The sequence below is a fragment of the Eumetopias jubatus genome, unplaced genomic scaffold (assembly GCF_037043125.1).
Source record: "Eumetopias jubatus isolate StellerSeaLion01/CBP00866 unplaced genomic scaffold, mEumJub1_p1.0 scaffold_13, whole genome shotgun sequence".
Taxonomy (NCBI): Eukaryota; Metazoa; Chordata; class Mammalia; order Carnivora; family Otariidae; genus Eumetopias; species Eumetopias jubatus.
In genome coordinates this window covers 109300480-109323914 of record NW_028274819.1, presented here as the reverse complement: position 1 = coordinate 109323914, position 23435 = coordinate 109300480, and the positions used below count along the sequence as shown (strand labels likewise).

At 38.9% G+C, this 23435-nt stretch overlaps 1 protein-coding gene across 1 annotated transcript in view; it reads right to left on the bottom strand.

Annotated features, from left to right (window-relative positions):
* GUCY1A2 (guanylate cyclase 1 soluble subunit alpha 2) overlaps positions 1-23435 on the bottom strand; it is a 318954-nt gene that overhangs the window by 124425 nt on the left and 171094 nt on the right. The window contains exon 5 of the mRNA XM_088017680.1: positions 5135-5620. Within this exon, the coding sequence (XP_087873806.1) occupies positions 5135-5620 (486 nt within the window). The remainder of the gene's footprint in view (positions 1-5134; positions 5621-23435) is intronic.

Below are 23435 nucleotides of genomic sequence, written 5' to 3'. Positions count from 1 at the left end.
GACATCCTTATATCCTTCGATGAGGCTGCATTATTTGGTTACCCGTTGACTCTACAGAGGGGGTCCTATGCATCCGCTGGTTCTCAGGCTGGTCCCAGAGAGGGAAAAGACTCCGGTTCTGTTATCAGTTGGTCCTGATGCCTATCTTCATACTTGCTGCCTGGACACAGTGCCCGATTTCCAGTTCCTGGAATCCAGTCTCCTTATGCTCAGTGCCGAGGTCTTGTTCCCCTGAGTCTGGATTTCTGTTCCTTCCTACTTTGCTGTACTCAGCTTTTCCACATGAACTTAGAATACTTGCATTCCCTTGTCAATATGAACTTTGTGTTGGTTTTCAGATGATCAACATCAGGTTCCTTGATCTAACAGATCTTCTGGCATTTTCTGGCTGCTCTGTCTTGTTTTTCTACCCCTTCTCCCCAGCCCACGTTGGACAGTGACGCTCAGTGTTTAGCTTCACTGCCATGTGCAAACCAAGCTTGGGGTTTGCAATGGAAATGCTCTTTCTACTCCCACCAAAAATGAGGAGAGGATTTTATTACTAACATTTTTTAAGGGTTTCCTGGGCAAGGTGATTTTTAAAAATCAACTTTTATTCATTTTATTATTTTAAAATTATATTGCCTATTGCCCACTGTTCCATTCTTGGTATGCTGTTTCTCCATAAAAAGAATTAGGAGAGAAGATGCTACTGGTTTCTGACAAAAAAAGGAGGATGGCAGATGGGAGAGTCCACAGCTTTTTTTTTTTTTTTGAGAGAGAGAGAGAGAGAGAGCGAGCAGAGAGAGAGGCGCAGAGGGAGAGGGACAGAGCGAATCTTAAGCAGACTCCACACCCAGCATGGAGCCCAATGTGGGGCTCAATCTCACGACCCTGAGATCACAACCTGAGCTGAAATCAAGAGTCGGATGCTCAACTGACTGAGCCACCCAGGCGCCCGAAGAGTCCCCAACTTTTAAACGCAGCTTCTCAAAACTCTGATTTGCTACTAGAAGGGAAACGGGCAGATTTGGGCAATGCAATCACAGAACTTTTCTTCCAACAGTTGACAGCCTAATTATAGTTACCGATCATGCAACATAGTTTTAAAACCAGTTCCACTTTTTCTTTTTATTATTTTATCTTTGTCTAGGTAACAGCCCAGACTTGTGAAAATATTATAGGCTTTTAGAATCAGATAGAATCAGCCGTAGTTCAAATACTGATTTATGAGTCACACTGTCTGGATTATTTAACCTTTCTCAGTGGACATAATGAAACAACCCCAATGTTAATCATGGGAGATTAAGTGAGATGATATTTCATTCTTTCGTCATCAGCACTGGGTGCACTGCATACGCATACGAAAACGCACAGAGAGTCACATATGCACACTCCAGTAGGTCCAGACGCACCTGGCTGAGAGCTAACAAGGACAGCTCCCAAGGACATTCACTCCTACACACCAGCTGCTATTCTAAGCACCGTGCCTCGATCAGCTCATTGAAATACAACAGAACTCCGGGGTGGGGACATTTAGTATCTTAACTTTACAGGGGACACAAATGGAGAAATTGCAGTTTAAAAAGTCTTTAAAAAGGTGTAAAGAAGAGATGTCTAAGGAATGCATTTGAGATAGCACTGGGGTGCGGTACCCTTGGCTCAATAGAATAAGAGGAGCATGAAGGGCTCACTAACCCTTCTTGCTTCTCCCTTATTTCTAACTAATGGTCTTGCCAGAGGCAAAAATATAAAATAAGGCAAAACCCTCATTAGGTTGCTTCAGTAGCCAATGCCATCATCATCGTCATCATCATTATCATTATCTATATGCCAATAAAAAGAAATTTAGAATTGCCGGTTCTTTGTTCATCCCTGATACCCTATAAAACCTAAAGCACAAAATATACAGCACACTCTTTATGTTGACTTTTTACTAAATATTTGCTTTTCTAATTATAAGAGGATCAAAATTATAACCCATGCTTCCTTCAATTTACCTAGCTTTTACTTAGTATTCATACACCTGTAACATCTTGGCAGCCAAGCATTGTAAAGGCTTTAATTTTCCCCAAGCCTGAAATAGGCACGGTAAAATCTATAGCTTTCTCCTACACCTCCTTCTGTATATAAGGTGTACTTCTCATTACGGCCTAATTTAGCTGGAATTATAATCTATCTCTGCATCATCTTCCCTAATGATAGGTAAACACGGAATAATAAGATGATCAAGAAAAGGCCAACCATCAATTTGGAAAGTGGAGTCTCACTGGGCAGGAACAGACTTTAAATGACCCCTGTGGGGCACTCTCTCTAGGTTTTTCTTGGCATTCAGTTCCACCTGGTTTCCTTTCACATTTCTAACATAAAAGTGGGCTCCACCGTATTTTTCCCTTCAGGATGATTATTCCACAAATATTTTAAATGTACTTTAAGTCCAGCAAGTACTTATGAAATCAGCAGGTGTAGGGTCCTTTAAAAATTCTACTTTGGAATTTTTTTTTCAATAGCCATTAAAAATCTAGCAGATAGCTCATGGTATAAAACAGCACTGTATAAATTTTCTAAAAAATAAGCTAGTCTATTTATGATGATTAGAAATCTCAAATTAGGCATGTAAGAGGATATCTAATTTATATTCTTCCTAATGCATTTCCTATAAGGTACATTGTTTTATCCTATGCAAGGGTAATATTCTCTCTTTATTTTGTCTTTCCCTCTCTCTGGCCATGTCATCAACACTCCTGCCTCAGCACATAACGTGTTTCCTTGTCTGGACCCTAAACTCAACACCCATAAACCTGAATAAACATGAAAGTTGCCTCAGACACCTATTCAAGACACAGACACCAGCATCAAAGGGATGTTAAAAACACCTGGCCTTGAAATTGTATTACTTTATACATTTATTGCTGAAATTTCATAAGCAAGTTCTGTTTAACAGAATTTGTGAACCAGGAATGTTTTGTTTATACATGAAGGATGCAAAGCCAGTCTTTATCGGGGAAACTGTAAATCCATTTTATAAGTTAAAACTGGCTGATACTTATGTATCACTATATGGAACTGTCCATGGGGTAAAAAACATATAGAAAAAATCTGAGGATCCTGCAGGATATTGCCATGCATTTTGTGGGGGAGGGGGGATCCTAGCTTATCTCAAGGGAAAGGAAACTTGATGTCTGTGAAATCCATATTTTTAAACCTTGAAGCTGTTGTTGTATCCTCAGAAAACACCACATTTCTTCTTTTCTCAAAACCTGATGCGTATATTTAACTTACGGATTCCCTTGCTTTTCCAAGGAAGACTCTATTTATCTGCTTATCACTCTCATTCAGTTGTAAGAGTTCAGGGCCAGAACAACATGACTACTTTAGGCCAAGAAAGCTAACACAGCAAATCAGGGGTTCATAGAGGAAGGGGATCGGTCGTCGCTGAGATTAGTGCAGTAGAGTCCCAGCCTGGAGAAAGGAACGCACTGGCAAATTCAGGCCAATCCCTCTACTTCCTGGAAATGACTGAGTGTAACAGTGACAAACTTATTGTAGTGTCTCTCTGGTTTAGATCAGACTTTTGGCTACCTCTATCATAAATTATATAACAATAAATTATAAGGAAGTTGAAGGTAATTTATAAGAACTCATTTTGTACAAGGTAAATCCCTCCCATATACCACACAGTGAATGTTCACCCCTCCGAAGGGACTCCCTAAAATATTTAGCACCGGCTGCATGTTATACATAATGGAACTACAGAACATGTTTCTCTAAAGGAAAGACACCTTAATGAAAACACCCTCTGGGATAATAAGATGAAACTACAATGTTTCTTTCCAAGTCTTCTTATGTGTAGATCATACTATAACACGAAGGAGCAGTCTAAATGGATTAGTAAAGAGAAAATAAAAGCCTATGGTTCACTACTATTTATACTAAAAGCACTTTCTGTCCTTTATATAAAAAAAACCCCATGTACCCCAACATTGTGTAATCCATGTGAAATTACGAAAAGTTACAGAGTAATTCATTAGGTAGATATGAGGCTGAATCACTCAAGAGACTGCTCTGATTTTAGTAAGAAATTCATTAGGAGTTCAACAAATCAGACCCAAAAAATGGTGATGGGCAACTATTTTCAAAGTTCTTCCACTATTTAGCTCGGAAAATTAAAGTGCTTCTACTAAAAACCACCGGTCATTTGGTAATAGCTAGAATATTTACAAGTATTCCTTCAGAATTAGAGGGACCTACCTTATTTGACAATGCAGTGCAAAAACACTGATTAATCATCATTTAACTGATAATGCAATGCATATTTTAACATAACTTATTTCTTCTTATTAACTGTCAAAAGAAAATTCTTAGTTTATATTGGAATCCTGTTCTCTAAGAAAGACTAATTATGTTGTGAAAAGTTGCCTAGAGCTCAGCAATTTAATTCTGTAATAATAATGAACTTGAAGAATTAGCTCTACAGCCTTTTGCCTTAGCGAGCAATATTATGATTCACTTACCTATAGTATGTCAATACTATAAACTGACTCATAATAGAAATTTACTCATTAAACAGAAATACCTATATTCTAAAATTTCTAAAGAGATTTCCATCATTTACTACCAAGTTTAATTTAAAAAAAAACTGCATGCTAGCAATTTAAGATAATTTATGATTAAAAAATATTTGTGGATGTTGCTGGAGTGGTGGGGGGTGGGAGGGATGGGGTGGCTGGGTGATGGACATCGGGGAGGGTATGTGCTATGGTGAGGGTGAGCGCTGTGAACTGTGTAAGACTGATAAATCACAGACCTGTACCTCTGAAACAAGTAATACATTATATGTTAATAAATATATATATATATATATATATACACACATATATATAAAATATTTGTGGGGGCGCCTGAGTGGCTCAGTCAGTTAAGCGTCTGCCTTCGGCTCCGGTCAGGAACCCAGGGTCCTGGGATCAGGTCCCATGTCGGGCTCCCTGCTCTGCGGAGAGCCTGCTTCTCCCTCTCCCTCTGCCTGCCTCTCTGCCTACTTGTGCTTTCTCTCTATCTCTCTATCAAAGAAATAAATAAAGTCTTAAAAAAAAAATCTTTAAAAAAATAAATAAATAAATAAAATATTTGTGGATGAGTAACTAAACTCCTTTACCTTATAAATATCCAAAAATCCACACTGGTGGTCAAACCTGGTGTACAGTTCGTTCAGCATGCTGATCACCTGCATGGGGGTGCACTGGGCACAGATGGCTGTGAAGCCAACGATGTCCGAGAAGAGCATGGTGACGTCGTCAAACTTCCTGGCCTGAACGGGCTGCCCTTGCCACAAGAGCTGGGCGACGTCACCGGGGAAAATAGAATACAGAAGATCGACTGTCTTCTTTTTTTCTTCTTCCAGGGCCTGGTGAGTTCTTTCCAAAGTTGCCTTCAATTTATCCATTCTCTTTTTCAAGCCGTCCTGGGCCTTCGCCTGCTCACCAACCAGAATGACATCCCGGGTGGCGTCATGGATCGGGATGTCCGAGAGATGCAGCCCTCGGCCCATGAGCTCGTCCAGCTTGTCCACGCACGGAGAGCCCAGGAATAAGATGGAATTCGACTCCGGGACATGGATCATCTGTCCTTTGACTTCCATCACCTGCAGAAGGAACACGAAATTGTAATCCGTGCTCTTCTTCGCATAGTAGGTTCACAAAAGAGTTAACTCACTATCTGACGGGGAGGAGAAGAAAGGTACCATGAGCTATGCTGAATTTCCGCATCAGTAGAAGCAAATCTCAGTATGGTTCACCGCCCATGTAAAATTCACCGTTCTGAACGGAAATCTTTGTTACCATGCCCCACTTGGCCACTTTTTAAAGACGATGAAACGAAGAGTGAGATCAAGAGAAATGAACCTGGGAAACATGTTTTATTCAAAATGAAATTACACTCAGGCACAGCACGAAACGGGCTCATGAGTCAGTTTAACACCTTTCAGCCTGCTTAATAATAAAATTAGGACAAATCCATCTGTCAAAACAACTATAGTCAACTGTCATTAAAATAACACTCAGGAAAAAAAGTCCAGAAGATTAAAATAAATCAAAATAATTGTTTGGCCTTACGTAAGTCATTTTTCAAGCAGTTTGTAGACCTTTGAACATACAGTTCTTGCACTGACTAGGGAACGATTCACTTAATCTTAAAAATAAAAATGTAAACGAGACGTGATAAGTCAGTATTATCAGGAAGCAACTATCAGTCAAAGGGCATGTTCACCATAAGCTGAAAATAAACCCCCAAGTCAGACTGGAACTAAAGGAACTCAGGTAAGAAGATAAAGAATCTGAAGAGGGTGTCTCCTTTCTGTGCTCTTTAACCGGAGAACTTGGGGGACTGATGTTTCGTGTTTTCCCTTAGGGAACAGATTGATGCTATCTCAGCTCGGAGCCCTACGAGGCCCTCCAAGGCAAGGAGCAGCCGCAGGAAAAGAAGTGCACTTAGGATGTGTCTACACAAATACAGTTATCTGGGTCAGAGTAGGGTATCTCAGCACATCTGGAGAGGAGAGTGGGTGGAATGACCTAGAAAGGACAGCCTCGAGCTGACCAGCCAAGACCGCACATCCGTTTAACCTAAGTCATCTTCCCCTGCCAAGTGGAATGTGCTCAATAAATTTATTTTCCTCTATTCTTTTTTTTCAAAGAAAATTTTTTAAAGATTTTATTTATTTGTCAGAGAGAGAGAGAGAGAGAGAGAGCAGGAGAACACAAGCAGGGGGAGTGACAGGCAGAGGGAGAAGCAGACTCCCCACTGAGCAAGGAGCCCGATGTGGGACTCGATCCCAGGACCCTGAGCCGAAAGCAGATACTTAACCAACTGAGCCCCCCAGGCGCCCCACATTTGGGTTTTGAAGCCTACATCTATCTTGTACTTCATTCCCCCTTCACCACTCACTAAGATCCAGTACAGGCAAGGAAATAAAATTGAATCCTTGCTTGATGCTATAATTTTTACGAAATGAAATGTTCGCTTCATCTTATGTGAAGTTTCTCCTAGTATTTCCTCCTCTGGTACATAATACTCTCATTTGTTCATTGAAGTATTGTTTTCTCTTCACTCACACTGCTCTGGGTGATAAGCATAGGTTCCCCTTCTCCGAGACACCAAAGGATGGTGGTGGGGGCCAGAGAACAGTGTGCAGAAGACACTTCCAGTTCCCACCCCACCGCACCCCCGCAAGGTGGACTGCCAAGCCTGCAGACTATGGTCTGACTGCAGACAGAAATCATCGTTCTGAGAAGAGTTTCCGGGTTGTGTCCTACCTGCCTAGAATGCTTTTTTGGGGAAGGGTACTGTCAATGATACACACTTTCCCACTGTCGGGACGGTGAAGGTGTCATAAGGAAGACACAAAATGTACAACACTGTAGCTAAAACCTGAGCATATTCAACTTATTCTTAAGATTTAAGGTAAAAGCAAACCTCTGATGCTCAGGGATTTAGACTTGTGTGTGGTCTCTCTCTCTCTCTTTCTCCCCCCCCCCCCCTTTTCTAGTTATTCTCTTTTTCTTCACCATCTAGCTTTCTTCTCCCTTCTGTTCTGGGGACTTACACTTCCCTCCAGCATCCTCTCTCCACTCAGTCTTCGTCTCTTCTGCTGCCCGTCTCCCCCTCCCCCCAGGCACTCCCTCCCCCTTCCCTCCTTTCCTCAATGCCTTTCTCTTTGCTTCTCCTTCCGAAGGATCAACCTCCACGTGTCCCATCACAAATGGACCCTCTTCTTTTCTCCCTTTGCCTCCATCTCTCTCTTTATGTCAAATGTGGAATCAGCCTATGTGTATATGCACTAATAACATTATGTATTATTTGCTATATGTAATAAATAATAGTGTTTTCATTTAACTTACAAAGAAGCTGAGTCGAATATCTAATTTTCCTATCTCAAAAATATAAAACATAAATAGGTTCATGATCTATATGTGGCCATTAGTTGGTTTTTTGTTGTTGTTGTTTTGTTTTGTTTTTTGAAATCTCTGAATCAGCAGAGCCTGAGAGAGGAAAAAGTAACTGCTTACCTCCTACACCACAGAATAACAACTCATAAAGAACCCCAATGTACACAGGAAATAACTTCCTTTTTTATGTTTTTCATCAGTGAATTTTTCCCATATTTAATAAATGGGCAAATGCAACTGGAGTATTTGTGTCTCTATCATAAATCCATTTTTACTTTAATTGGTAATAACATAAATTATTCCTCCTGATTTGCTTCTGTTCCATTATAATTATAAATTCAGGAATTCACCATGATCCTCACTTGTTCATCTAGCAATGTGCAAAACTATTATAGAAACTATATATTCTTATGCAGAAGAAGATTTGTAGAAAACTGCAATAAATGGAAACATCTGTTTTTACTGCATCTCAAATTATATTAAAATTTAAATGAAAGAGCATAATGCCTAAGAAAAACAGTTTTTAAAATCTATCAGAGTTCAAAAACTGGTAAGCATCATAAAAAGGAGTACTTGGGCAAAAGGGTTAAAAGTCATCCTTTTACAAAGTTTGGTGATCAGGTTCTATTAAACCAGGTGGGTTATTTTTATTTTTATGCATAGATAGCTCTATAAAAATATTTACCACTATAAATAATAATTAATTGAAAACTGAATATGTCTGGATCATATAATTGTACATTCTTGTATTTCTGCATATCCTGAACATGGATTGACAAACCCATGCTCCCATGGAGACTCAAGTCTCGCCAAGATAATCATCGGTGGCATGGTTATGTACAATGGTTAGCAAAGAGGATTTGTAAAAAGTCCGACTTGGATTTGAATTCCAGCTCTCTTGACACTTACATGGGCAAACTGACTCAGTTACTTCTACTTTCAAAGCTTTGGTTTATCTCTAAACTGGAGACGAAATGATAATGATGTTGATGAGGATGTGCACCTAGCTAATTCATCACATCTGCTGAGTGCTTGCCACCAGCTAGGTACTATGCTGACTTAACAGAAATGTTGTTATTAAATTTTACTTTACCCTATACTGTCCTCATTTTTTAGATGAGATTTAGGGAAGTAAGAGACTTGTTCAGAATGCACAGGCTAATAAACAGCAGGATCAGCATTTAAACTCAAGTTGGATGGACTCCAGAGGATGTGCTCTTAACCACTGAAGAAGCAGGATGGGTAAGGGTGTTGGGCGGGGGCCGAGGGGGCAGTAATAATTCTACATGCAAACCAATGTGACAGCAAAATACCCTTAATGAGATATTCACAACAGGCAGCAGAAAAGACAGAAGTTGCTGCTCTTGATGCAGATTTAAATAGCTACCTGCATGCCTCTCCCCCTACATCAGTGTAGTGGAAGAGTCACTTCGAGATGTGATTTTGGATATTTCAGATCTTTAGGATATAACTTAAGCAAGCAGAAGCAGAATGATACATCCCTGGTGTCCAGGTGGGCCTCTGAGAATGTTCTCACGGAGTAACATTCACTTTGAAGAATTAGATCCAGAAGGAAAAAAAAAAAAATAGAAAGAAACAACACTAGCAGACACATGGGAAGCCTGAGAAACTTGTCTGTCCTCACAGTGCTGAGATTCTCCTGCTCTCAGGGCCCCTCCTGAGGCACCACATGGCTGGAGCCACCAGGAATAAGGATCTCGCCGCCAGAGCCCCGTCAAGAAGTACTCATTTCCCCCATGCTTGGAAAAAACCTCCTCTTTTGCATAAAGGTACTGGGGCACCTCTCCTCTGGGAGCTCGTTCTTCCCCCTCAAGCAGCATTAACAAGAGCCAGTGGAAGCCCCAGATGCATTAAATGAACCCAACAGATGAAAAGAGCACCATGTAAGCTCTGAAAATTAGTCATTGCAGCCACTGCCCACGGCAGTAGGCCAGGACCCGCATACCAGACCTAAACAGAGCGACCGCTTGTGAAAATAAAAACTGCAACAGGCTCTCCTATCTTCTAACATAACAGCCAAACTGTCCAGGCTGCAACAGGAAGCCACGCATCATAATACGAACCAGGAAAATCACATCCTGAATGAGAAAAGGCAATCAATCCGTGCTAACGCTGAAATGGATGAGATACTGGAATTATCTGTCAAGAATTTTAAGGAACCCATCATAAAATGTTTCGACAAGCAATTACAAATTCTTTTGAGGAGAACAAAAAACTAGAAAATCTTAGTAAAGCAATAGAAGATACAAAAATAACCAAGTGTTGATCATAGAGCTGAAAAATGCCACGAAAATAGAAAATTGGCTGGGTGGGCTCAAAATGAGAGTAGACATGATGGGACAGAAGCAGTGAATTTGAGGATAGTTTGAGAGAACTTACTCAGTCTGAACAGAGAGAGGAAACAGACTAAAATAAATAAATAAAAATAAAGAGAGCCTCAGAGACCTGCAGAACAACAACAACAGAAATCCAGCCTCACATCATGGCAGTCCCAGGAGGGAAGAAGAAAGACTGAAAAAGCACTTGGAAACATAATGGCTGAAAAAGTCTCTAATTTGATGAACAATCTAAATCCACAGGTTCCACGAGCTATGTGAACCTCAGACAGGATAACTGAAAAGAAACCCACTTTAACTCTCACCCTAATTAAACTTCTGAAAACTAAATTCAAAGAAAATATCTTGAAAACGGCCAGAGAGAAAGAATGCATTACTTGCAGAAAACACTAATTTGAATGTAAGTGGGTTTCTCATCTGGAACTACAGAGGCCAGAAGAAAGGAGCACGCTTTTTTGAATATCAAAAGAAAAGAAGTGTCCATGTGAATTCCACATCTGGGGAAACCATTCTTGAAGAACCTAGGGAAAACAAACCCATATGCAGCTGAAGAAAAACTCAAAGTCTGTGTCCTAACAGACTTACCCTTAAAGAATGGCCAAAGAAAAATTTTCAAACAGAAAGATATTAAGAGAAGGAATCTTAGAGCATCAGGAAGGAAAAACAACAACAGCAACAAAGACTAGAAATATGGGTAATTACCAGAGGGTATCCTTCTCCTGAGTTGTCTAAATTATACATAATGATTGAAACAAAAATTATTAACACCATCTGCACTCATCCCAAGTGTCCTTATAAGAGAGAAACGCAGGGAGATTGCACACACACACACACACACGCACGCACACGCACACACACATGCACACCACGAGGATCTGGAGGCAGAAACACAGGGAGAAACGTCACTACAAGCCAAGAAACACCAAGACGAGCCAGCAGCAGGAAGACTCAAGGAATAGATTCTCTCCCAAACCCTCTGGAAACACCATGGCCCCACCCACACTGTGATTTCAGACTCCAACCTTCAGGACGGTGTAAGAATAAATTTCTGTTGTTTCACATTCCCAAGTTTGTGGGAATTGGTTACAGTAACCATGAGAAACTACTACATATTGAAACAACAAAATGAGCCAATAGGATGTTACTGACAGATACAGGATGATCCACCTAACAGCAATACGGTACCCATTTTTTTTTTTTTTTCCAAGAACTCATGGAGCATACTCTAAGCCAGACCGTATCCTGGGCCACATAAAAAAGCAACCCACCACAACACTCAGGTCATGATCTCAGGACGCTGAGATCAAGCCCCGCATCAGGCTCCGTGCTCACCAGGTTGTCTGCTTGAGATTCTTTCCCTCTCCCTCTGCCCCATCCCCGCTCACACATGCTCTCTAAATTAATTAACTAAATCTTTAAAAAAAAAAATTTTTGTTTTAAATTGAAAGTATATATAATATTGTTTACACCGAATAAAAGTAGAAATCAATCACCATAAGACATATTTGCTGTGGCCCAAAGTGGAAATAATCCAGATGTATTTTAGTGGGTAAATGGTTAAACTAACACGGAATATTATTTAGGAATATAAAGAATATTCTACTGAGATAAGCAAAATTATGGATTAATCTGTAGGGAATTATACTAAGTGAAAAACTGCTCAGTTGATAAAATGGCAGAGTTTTCGTTTTCCTGCTTTGCTTATTTTTATCATTCACTTGTTTGTGTTTTGATTCTTAAGACTATAATTATCCAGAGAAATAAAGTGTTTTGAAATAAAACCAATTTTCTCCCGGGGGGCTATTGGTTTTTCCAAATTCCAACCTACTATCTGCATTTATAATAGCTATAATTTTTAAAACCTGCAAAATTTGTTTTGATTTTCTCTGACAAGAATCCTTCATTATTCTTCCTTAAAGAGGCAATATGAAAATTCTTTTTTTTTAAAGATTTTATTTTAAAGATTTTTTTTAAAGATTTTTAAAGATTTTATTTATTTATTTGACAGAGAGAGAGACAGCAAGAGAGAGAACACAAGCAGGGGAAGTGGGAGAGGGAGAAGCAGGCTCCCCGCTGAGCAGGGAGCCCGATGCGGGGTTCGATCCCACGGTCCTGAGCCGAAGGCAGACGCTTAACAACTGAGCCACCCAGGCACCCCTGGAAATTCTTAAGTACACTAAATATAAAAGAAATTAAAAGCATTCACTTATTTATGTATTCATCTGTTTTACAAATATTTACTTAATATCTACGACCTATCAGTAGTATGCTACTTTAAATATGCAGGAATTTAAGCAGAACATCTTTGCCGTTTTAATGAATTAAACAGCAAATTTAATAGTAAAGTATATATATCTGGGGGAATATTAACATCTGAAGCTAATTATGATACTTATTCTGTAGACTGAAATGAGACGCAATAAAATCCATACTGTTTCTTGATTAAATCGGCAAAAACAAACAAACAAACAAAAAAACATAACCCTCCAGAAGATTTTATCTTAGAATAGAAATGCTTAGCATTGGAATGCTTGCTTTTCCCCCCAGTGTGTTTGTATTTACTTTCATTGCTATTCTGGCAATCTCAAACTTCATTCTACAAATGGATTTGAATTCTGTTTTGATAGATAAGCCAGTAAACCACATAACAAAGTCAATTTAATGTTCCACGATTAGATGCCACTTTTCTTTTTAAATCACAGCAGGATTCATATAATATTTAAAGGAAATAGGTTTATGCTTCATAGTTGAAAGAAGTGCATCAGCAAATGTTTTGGTATTCTGTTGTGCAAATTTTCCAAATGTAAAAGGCTTATGTTCTGCTTTTAGATTCTTCATTTTTTTTATTTAACAATCTCACACGATGTGGGGAATATGAAATTGATACACGGTTTTGAAGACCTAGCGAGCAGAGATTGCCTTTTCTCCCAAAGAGCGCAAATGATTTTATTTTTTCATCACATTCACGCAATCAGTAAAGCACACACATTCAAGGAAGAGCACTGAGTCCTCCCTCCTTTAACACCACAGGGAGCCTCACCTCTGGGGCGCCTCCGTCACCACCCTGCCACTTACACATCCCATGGAGATTTGGATAACATTTCTATATAATGAGCTGATGAAACTACACTTCCGAAAGCTGTAGTAAATTTTTGGAACCACCACTAAAATATTCTGCCAAGAGGGGAAATTCTATACCCTCTTCAAGGAAACAGTACAAAAATAAACCTGCACAAAGCACTACCTCATTGTTAAGTATGAAGGAAGACTCCTCATAGTAACAGAGTACAAATAATTAATAAGAATCTGGATTATAAAAAATATTAGCCATTCTCACCCAGCCCATTTAATATGAGAATATCCTGATAAGGCCTCAGAAGAAAAAAACAAAACAAAACCCTAACTTCCAATTATCCAATTCTATGTTATTTATGTGTATGTGGGCATTATGTTAAAATATTTGTTCTCCCATACCTCACTTCGTTCTTGTGAATCAGAGGTCAAATGAAAGATCAAGGGTGGCTATTTTTAGTAACAGAAATAGCGTTTTGCATTTTGACTCAATTGCATTAAACATTTAAAAGAAATAACTAGGGTTTGCACTTAGATTCAGGTTGGCAAAACCCACTGTACATACTGAGAATCGGGGCTGTTGGAAAAGCAGAATTAAGGATATTGGTGTACAGAAGGAATTTCCTAATGGCATAACCAGGCAGCTGCTCAGTATAGGGCATATACAATGGCAAAACACATATGGACAGCTGCAGAATCTAGTTTTTGTACAGAAGATGGAAACCTTTATATAGAGGATTACAATCCAGGAGATCTTTCTGAAATGATGAAAAGCGGATGACCAAAGAACTAAACTTTAAGTTTTACTTGATTTTCATTAAACTAAAAGGCACATAGCCACATAAGGCTACTTGCTAATGTGTTGGACTCCATGGCGCTGAAGTAAAATTCATGTCTCCGATATTCAGTCCATCACTTGGTCCACATATCATTTTTCATTTCCTTGTGGGTAAAAAATGAATTGGTATTTGGGTCACAGAGATGTTTTTGCTTTTAACAATGTCACATAGAAGGTTTGAGAACGTATTACATATAGGAACTCTACTCAGTACTAAAGATAGAATTGAGTTTAAGAGAATCAAGGTCTCTACCTTCAAGGAGCTTATACTCTAACAGACGAGACATATATTTAAAAAAAGAAAGAAAGAGGAGAGAATGGACAGGTTATGGAGAGCTAAGGGACCCTCCTGCTGCAGAACAAGTTGCTCGTGATGAAAACATCCTATTGAGGCAGGGGTGATCTTCTAATTTATTTGGAACAACCAAATAAAAACAAAGGAAACAAGTAAGCCAACAAAAAAATTGGGATGTTGAGCAGGATCCCTGAGAGGAGCAGAGAGAAGCCAGGCTGCCCTGAGAGCCAAGATGAGAGGGCACTTCTCTGGGGACTCTGAGACCTGGGACATGTGCATGGTTAGGGAGCCTGGTTACACACTCGGAGCTGAAGCTCCACCCTCAGAGAAGGCTGCAGTGGTCCTCAGTCACAGGCAACTAACCCTTCCCCAACTTAGTCTCCAGATTCTTGATATGAATAAGCTCGAGCAATGGGCAAAAGCATGGAAAAAATGAACACAAGATTTAGATCTCCAGGATTGTCAGGTTCAGAACCTAGAGCTACAACATACGTATAAGTGAGGATACAAACACAAAGAAACGCAAGCCCCTAGAGCCTGTAAGCAATGAGCAAGCAGTTAAAAACCTGGCAGAGGTCATAATGAGAATGAGAACAGCATTTACCCCAAACCATTGTAATGACACAAAAAGTCCTATACACCATGTTGAGCATAATATCTGGTACAAATTAGCCTTCAATAACTGTTAGGCAACCTCACTGTGGATTCTGATCCTGCCTCAAAGGTCCTGAATCAGAACACCCAGTTGTTGGGCTCAGAAATGGATTTTTTTTTTTTTTTACAAGACCTACATGTGATTCTGGAAATTGGCTAGACTTGGGAACTACTGTCTCAAATGTCATCTTGTCCAATCCATCCATCTCATACAAGTAAATGAAGAAAAGGATGCCTGGGGAGGACAGCTTGCATGCGGGTGCCAGGCATGTTGGTAAAAGGGCAAGGACTCAAACCAGACCTCTCCACATACACAGACTCACTATGTATAGTTCAGTATCAGAAGACGTGTTCTCAATAGAGCAGAAAGGAACATGAAGTTCAGGGATCGCTCAGAACTAGGGCATCAACGAGCCCATAAATACATTAATCAAAGGTGAATCCCGAAACTGTTTCAACAACCACTCTAGACAGTATTTGTTGTGACAACTTTATGAATGACATCCCTCCATTTTTGTGGAACCATTACAGATGTGAAGGGGGTCCCTTACATTTTTTTTCCTATTGGCACACCACTGCATTTTATAAGAAGAATGTTTTGTTATCCAGTTTAGAGATTTGAGTTTTCCGGGTGTATCCTTCACGTTTGCCAAGGGGCTGCTTGACAAAGCCTTTTTGTGACCCAGTAAAATCTCTTAATTATCCCTTGGAATTGTACAAGTTCCAAAATGTTTCTACAGACACTGCTGCATTTTGCTCTCTGACATTGGAAGGAGCACACAATCAAGGTTACTATAATTAGGGAAGCGGAGACCAGGGATGCCTGAGTTCAGAGATCACACAGTAAGTTATTTAGGACCCCTAACAGGAGCCTGGACTGCCTGACCAAGGCATAGTGTGGAGCGGTGGATGAAAGGAATGAGAGCTTTGAAACTAAAAATGATAGTTTAGAGCCTAATTCCACCACTTGCTGGCTGAGTAACCATAGACAGATCACATGGCCCCTAGGGGCCATAGCAACCTCATCTGTAAGACTGGAATAATAACAATTCTAATGGCATAGCATTAGGGTGAAGTTTAAATTAGGTAATATGCATAAAAAGCCTAGCCTAGTACCCACAGATGCATGCACTCAGTGATTATTATATTATTGTTACTCTTGTTATTAAGCATTATGACAATGGTAATGATGATGGGGCTGGCTAGAGACACACCACAAATAAGAAATGATAATGCAATTATGTTGAAGAAATTATGATGAGAATACATTTTATGAAGCTATACTGAATAGGCATGGGAGATGGGTTATAAATACATCCCTTTATTCACTGCAGCATTTTCAGTAACAGTAAAAAAAAAAAAATAGTAAACAACTTAAATGTAACAGATTTCTACTTAAATGAGGTATGTCCGATTAATTAAAAAAAAAGTTTCACAAATCATACAAAATGCTACCATAATTAAAATATCACAATGAAGGCTGACTTTGCACTGGCAAAATTTCTCAGACACACATAATCAGTATTTGTCTTTGTAAACACCGCCAGGAACATGAACAATGTGTAAGAATTCCTTGTCAAGATAATAGCACTCAACTGAAGAAGCCTGCCTTGGAGGCCGTTTATGACAGTGAAAAGCACAGGTGTTGGCATATGGCAAGGGAAGTGCTCCAAGGTGAATGAAGGCAAATTCAAAAGCCCAGAGAAAAGAGAGGGCATAGCACACTGAGGGCACTCAACAAGGTCCGGACTGATTAAAACAGAGAGCAAAAGGGTCTAGTCAGGTTAAGGCCATGCAAGTGAGTCATGACCACTGGGATGTGAGCCTAGCCATGTGACTCTCCAGCCCTCCATCTCCTCTCCCCTCTGTAACCACGGAGGACACATGTCCAAGACGGTGGAAGAAGGAGGAGCCTGGGTTTCGAAGTCTCTCTTGCAACCCTGCTGCTCAGATACCTAACCAGCCCCCACAACTATGATGGGAGCAAGAAATCAATCTTCACTGTGTCAAGGGAGTGGGATTTGAAGATTGTCACAGCATTATTTACCTTGACTAATGCACCACGTCTTGGTAAAAGATCAATTTCCCCCATCTCCATCACACACTTGAGAAAGGGTCTAGAGTTATACCACCTCCATTCTACAACCTTGGAGAAAAGAGTCCATCATGGCAACCTGATTTTATTCACTATCATTCTAGTTAATATCACTCCCTCTCTAAGGTTCCCTGCCATCAGTGAATTACAAGAAGAGTCCTGGGATTAACACATAGTTCAATCTGTAATTCTGAATCTAAAGCTTTGCATAAAGGACTAACATATGGTTGGTTTTATGCTTACCCAACATGAATCATAACTTGCTATCAATTTTTTATCTCTTTGGAACTAGATTACATGTGTATCTTTCATTCCAGTGAGATGATACCAAAGCCTTTCAAGTATATGATAAATAACTGAAATGAGTTCTTAGATCTAATGTTTAAAGGATACAAATTAATACATTGTTTGGGAGATATTGAGAGGATAGTTCCTTGAAAAAAATCTCTAGGGCAAACTATGGATTGGAGATTTTATTCCTTTGTTGTTTATTTTTAAATTTAAAATTATCCTCTGATTTGATTTTACAGTTACCCAGTTAATATGGGCGAGTGTAAGAATGGAGACGGAAGACAGCTCAGTGATGTACCCAAGGTCTGTGGCTATAAGGAAACAGAGGTGGGACTAGAACATGGATGCCCTTGTCTTGGGCACGCCTCCTCCGTGCATCTCTCACTATCACCAAAACAAGACTTCAAAAAATTGTGTGTTTCCATGTGTGTGGGAAACCCTCAGGAAAATCTCCTATTCGAGGCCCAAGAATCTCTGCATGGTCATGTAAAGTTTGTTCAAAAGTTCTTCTTCTCTGGGGAAGTAGATGGCATGACCAAAATGTGACTCCACATCTTTAAAATGACAATAATGGACGAACCTCTGTAATAGGATTGCTATTTGGATACATACTGGCTAATATTTACAAATTATCTAGAATAGTCACTGGCATATAATAGACATTATATATTCATTAAATAAAAACCTCCTGGTTCATAATAGGCTATCAGCAGTTCTTGAACCCTTTTGCTTGTCATCTCCTAGTGTCCAACAAACTGTGAAGCTTTAATTATAATGAATTACTGATTGCCTTGGTTGGTGAGGGCTACCGTAACACAGTACTGCAAATGTGAGTTCCTTGAACAACAAAAGTTGAATGTCTCAGTGTTCTGAAAGCCAGAAGTCCAAGAACAAGCCCTGCTACTCTAAATGCCCTCTCCTGGCTTCTGGGGGAGCCTTGGCTTATGGCAGCATGACCCTCATCTTCAAGTGGTGTTCTCCTTCCCTGTGTGTGTGTCCATCTCTGTGTCCAAACTTTTCTGTGTTTATAAGGACATCAGTCATACTGGATTAAAGCTGTCCTAATGACCTCATTTTAACTAAATTACTTCTGTAAAGACTCTATCTCTAAATATGGTCACATTCTGAGGTACCATGGGCAAGGCCTCTAACACCTCCTGTTTGGAGGACACAATTTAACCCAGAACACCAGCTTCCTAAATGATCTGCTCACCTGACCATGGGAGTGTTCCAGCCAAGACACATCAGACCAGGTTCTAAGGTTCATTAGCAAAGTGCTCAGAACCAGTAAATCCATCTACCCGTCGTTATTTTAGCCCCGCCATACTCGATTCCTCTTGCAATGTCTACTGTTCTCCCTAGCCCTTACCATCCTCCCATACCATCTCCCTACTCTTCTCTGTTTATGTCTGTCCTGAGAATAGAAAGGAAGATCTCTAAGTCTAGAGACTTCTAATTGTACCTTCCTGTGTTTTCTATCATATGGAATAGTACGTGCCATATAGTGGGCAACCTACAAATATTAATAAAATTATTAAATAGCTATGAAAGGAATCATGCATAAATGGATAAAGATTTTATTACCTAATGGAAGAATGCACATATGACATCTCTGGCCTGACTTCACAGATCTCAGATTTCTTAGTGGACCAACTCCCTCTTTTCCCTTCCTCTGAACATTCCAAAGCATATTAAAATAAGGCAAATAGAAATCTTAAGAAGAGTTATCCACTAGTAGTCTCCTAGTCTCCCAGTGGCCTAGTTATTCTTCTGCAGAACAAGAAGATTTCAAATATTTTATTAATACAATATTTTGGGTAATATCTAAAAGGCACAAACTAGCAAGAACTGGTATACATAACAAAACTGGATAAATTAAAATGCCAAATTAGTGTTTGTTTGTTCTAAAATATTCCTGTTTGTCTTATTTATATTGACGAAACTATTTTGGTAATTCCCATATTGCTACTGGGCTACAATGATCTATCATTCAGCTTCCAGGAGCAGGCCAATTTTCAGGCTCTAAGGGAGTATCTTGAGAAGAAAAAAAAAAGTAGATCCTGTACAAAACATAATTTTTATAGCATTGCTGAGCTTTAAATAGGTGAAGTAAAGCTCCAAGGGGCCTCAGCAAAAATAAAAGCCCTCATCTTGAGCTAAAATTTTAACCGTGAGCTACACATGCAAACTAAAGAAGGAGTAGCTTGAGGGTAAACGCCAACATCAGCACCAACTTCTGGAGATGTAGCTTTCCATTAGCAGCGGGAATGGGGAGGTGAACCTGAGATGCTTGGATTATACCAGAGACCCTCAAAGGGTTTCAAACGGTCCCAGTCTGCAGTCCCTGTGGAAACACACAAACCGTCTCTCGTACGGAACACACACTGCATTCAGGCTCCAAGTTCTTCTTCACAATAGAATAATGTCAAACAGAAGATCACAGTCAACAACCACAAAATGTTCCGGGAAACTACCACTAGAAATGAGACTTGGAAGAAATGAAAAAAAAAAATAGATTCAGACCACCCAGGACATCAGATACTAAGGTCTCAGACGTAGTATTACAAAACATGTATGAAATGTTTAAAGAAATAAAGGGTAACATCACAAACATGCAGTGAGAGATGACCAAAACTGACTAGGAAGGTTTAAAAAAGAAGAAAATATAAGGTTTATAGTTGAAAAATGTAATGGTTGAAATATAAATAAAACCAAAGGGCAGATGTGTTAAAGAGAGTATAAGATGCCACCCCCCAAAAATTGGTGAACTAGAATCTGAATATAGATCTGAAAATCCTGTGACAATGTCACATAGAGAGACACAAAGGTAGGAAATATGGAAGACAGATCAAGTGATATATAAGAAAAAAATGTGAAAAATCTAACCTAATTCTAACCAGAGTACCTGGGAGAGAGAATAGAGAAAAAAAAAGTAAAGGTAATATTTGTAGCACTAATGATTGTGAATCTTCCTGAACGAATGAAGTGTATCAGCCCACATCACCAAGGCCAATATCCAGGAAAAAGAAATAGGTGGAAATCCAGAACTAGACACTTACACATTACAATGAAACTGCAGGATACCCAGCTTTGACAAAGATCATAAGAGTAAACAGAAAAGATTACCTGCAAATGACAGACTGACAACACACAGCCACATTAGGAGCCAGAGACAATCTAATAATATTTCAAATGGACTGGGAACACTAACTGTCATCCCAGAATGGTGCACTCAGAAAAAACTAAATTTTAAAAATGCTAAAGAGATAAACATAAGTCAACAGATTTACGAACAACAAACACACACGCACACATAATATATATTATTGGAGGAAAAAAAAAAGGAAAACAAACCCAGAAGGATGGTCTACGATGGAAAAACAGGTGGTAAACACAAAGGAGGTAAGTCTAAAAAAATATTGTCTATGAAATAGGACACGAAATGTTTATAGAAATTGTAGTATGTTACTTTTTTTTATTATGTTATGTTAATCACCATACATAACATCATTAGTTTTTGGTGTTAGTGTTCCATGATTCACTATTTGTAGTATGCTACTTTTTCTACAAGCAACCAAGATGTTGTTTTGTTTTTTTTTTTTCTCCTTACTGGATATGCTTAAGAAATAATGATGTAATGGAAAATGTTTTATAGACCATATAGAGATAATAAAGAAAAGTAAATCATTATGAATGAGAAAAGTAGAGTGAAAAATAAGGGCATGTAAATTTATAATCACTGCTACCTTACAATTCTTTCTTTCTTGTAAAATAAATAGTATATAAATAAATAATCCCCAGGGCATTCTCAGTTTCTTCCTAAGAAACCTACCTCTGTTATTTCTTTGAATAGTTAAGTTTTGTTTGCCTGTTGCAGAACATGCAATCTAGACACTATTCCAAGCCTTCTCAAGATCCAATCTTATGGCATACTTTGCATCCTTACTTCCACTATGCTCCTGACAAAACCAAACCACTCTGTTCTAAGCACATATGCTATGCTAATACTTTATTCATAGACAGAAATGTGCTTTTCTCCAATACTACCATAGCTCAGTCCTATCCTTTCTGAGAGAGGCTTTCCAAATGTCACTTCCTTTAAGAAATCATTCCTGACCTCCAATCCTACCTTCTCAGGTAGAAACAACCTCTCTTACCTCAGAAGCAGCATGGTTTTGCTCAAGCTTCTCTTTTGGGACTTAGCTCATTCTCTCTTACAATGACTCTTCACATCTCATCTCCCTATTAAACTCTATGCTTGTTGAAAACAAGATCTATTTAAGAGTAAATTTTAAAAATAGAACCTAGCATGGGACTTTACATAGAGCAGGGTTTCAATATTTGTGGAATGAATAAACACGTGAATGTATGAAATGGAAAACATCTCCAAAACAAGTAAAATTTCACAAACAATATGAGAGATCAATCACTTGTAAACTATATAGACTGTGTATATACATTTATAATTATATAACCATATTTATATTTAGCAAATAACTAATGGGTCAATAAGATTCCATCTTTATAAACAAAGACCCTGAGAAAATGGTGTAATCTATTATAAACTACGTATTAGAGAAATTCCACATTTGGCAAGATCAGAGCCTATTATTATTATATACAGCTTCTCCTGTGCTCTTCATGATGTGAAAAACATCTACTTTAAAATAATTTAAAATGAGCTACTGAATCCATAAGGCTTGAAAAACATGACACCGTAAACTGGTTAAGAAATCATTCCTTCTGTGGAGAAACTGAGACCATCATACATTGCTAGTGGGAATGTGAAATGATGCAGCCACCATGGAAAACAACTGGGCAGTTTTCCAAATGCTTAGTAGAGTGACTTATGACCAGTGATTCTACTCCTAGGCATAGACCCAAGAGAACAGAAAACATGTCTACACAAAAACCTGTACACAAATGTTCACAGCAGCATTATTAATCATAGTCAAAAAGTGGAAACCAAAATAATAAAGATCAGAGCAGAAATCAATGAAATAGAAACCAAAAGAACAGTAGAACAGATCAATGAAACTAGGAGTTGGTTCTTTGAAAGAATTAACAAGATTGATAAACCCCTGGCCAGACTTATCAAAAAGAAAAGAGAAATGACCCAAATCAACAAAATCATGAATGAAAGAGGAGAGATCACAACCAACACCAAAGAAATACAAACAATTATAAGAACATAATATGAGCAACTCTATGCCAGCAAATTAAATAACCTGGAAGAAATGGGTGCATTCCTAGAGATGCATCAACTACCAAAACTTACTAATGATGTAATGTATGGTGATTAACATAACAATAAAAAATGGGGAAAAAAAAAAAGTCCAGATTCTGGCCAGGAAACAGGAGAAAGGGCAAATGGGAAAAAAAAAAATTCTGTTAACACATATTTGTTAAGTAAATTAATTTTTGCTTAATTTAATTGTAGTAAGTTTCTATAGTACATGTTAAAGTTGTAATTGAAATTTTCTAATTAGATTTCATTAGTTATTAAATAACCACCAAAAAAAAAAAAAGTGGAAACCACACAAATGTCCATCAACTGGAGAATGGATAAACAAAGTGAGGTCTAACCATACAAAGGAATGTTATTCAGCCATAAAAAGGAACAAAGGGGATGCCTGGGTGGCTCAGTCGGTTGGGCATCTGCCTTCAGCTCAGGTCGTGATCCCAGAGTCCTGGGATCGAGTCCCACATCGGGCTCCTTGCTCAATGGGGAGCCTGCTTCCCCTTCTGCCTGCTGCACCCCCTGCTTGTGTGCACACTCTCTCTCTCTGATAAATAAATAAGGAAGAAAGCACTGATACCCACTACAACATGGATGAACCTCAAAAACATTAAGCTGACTAAAGAAACCAGGCACAAAAGGCCACATATTGAAATATCCAGAATAGACAAA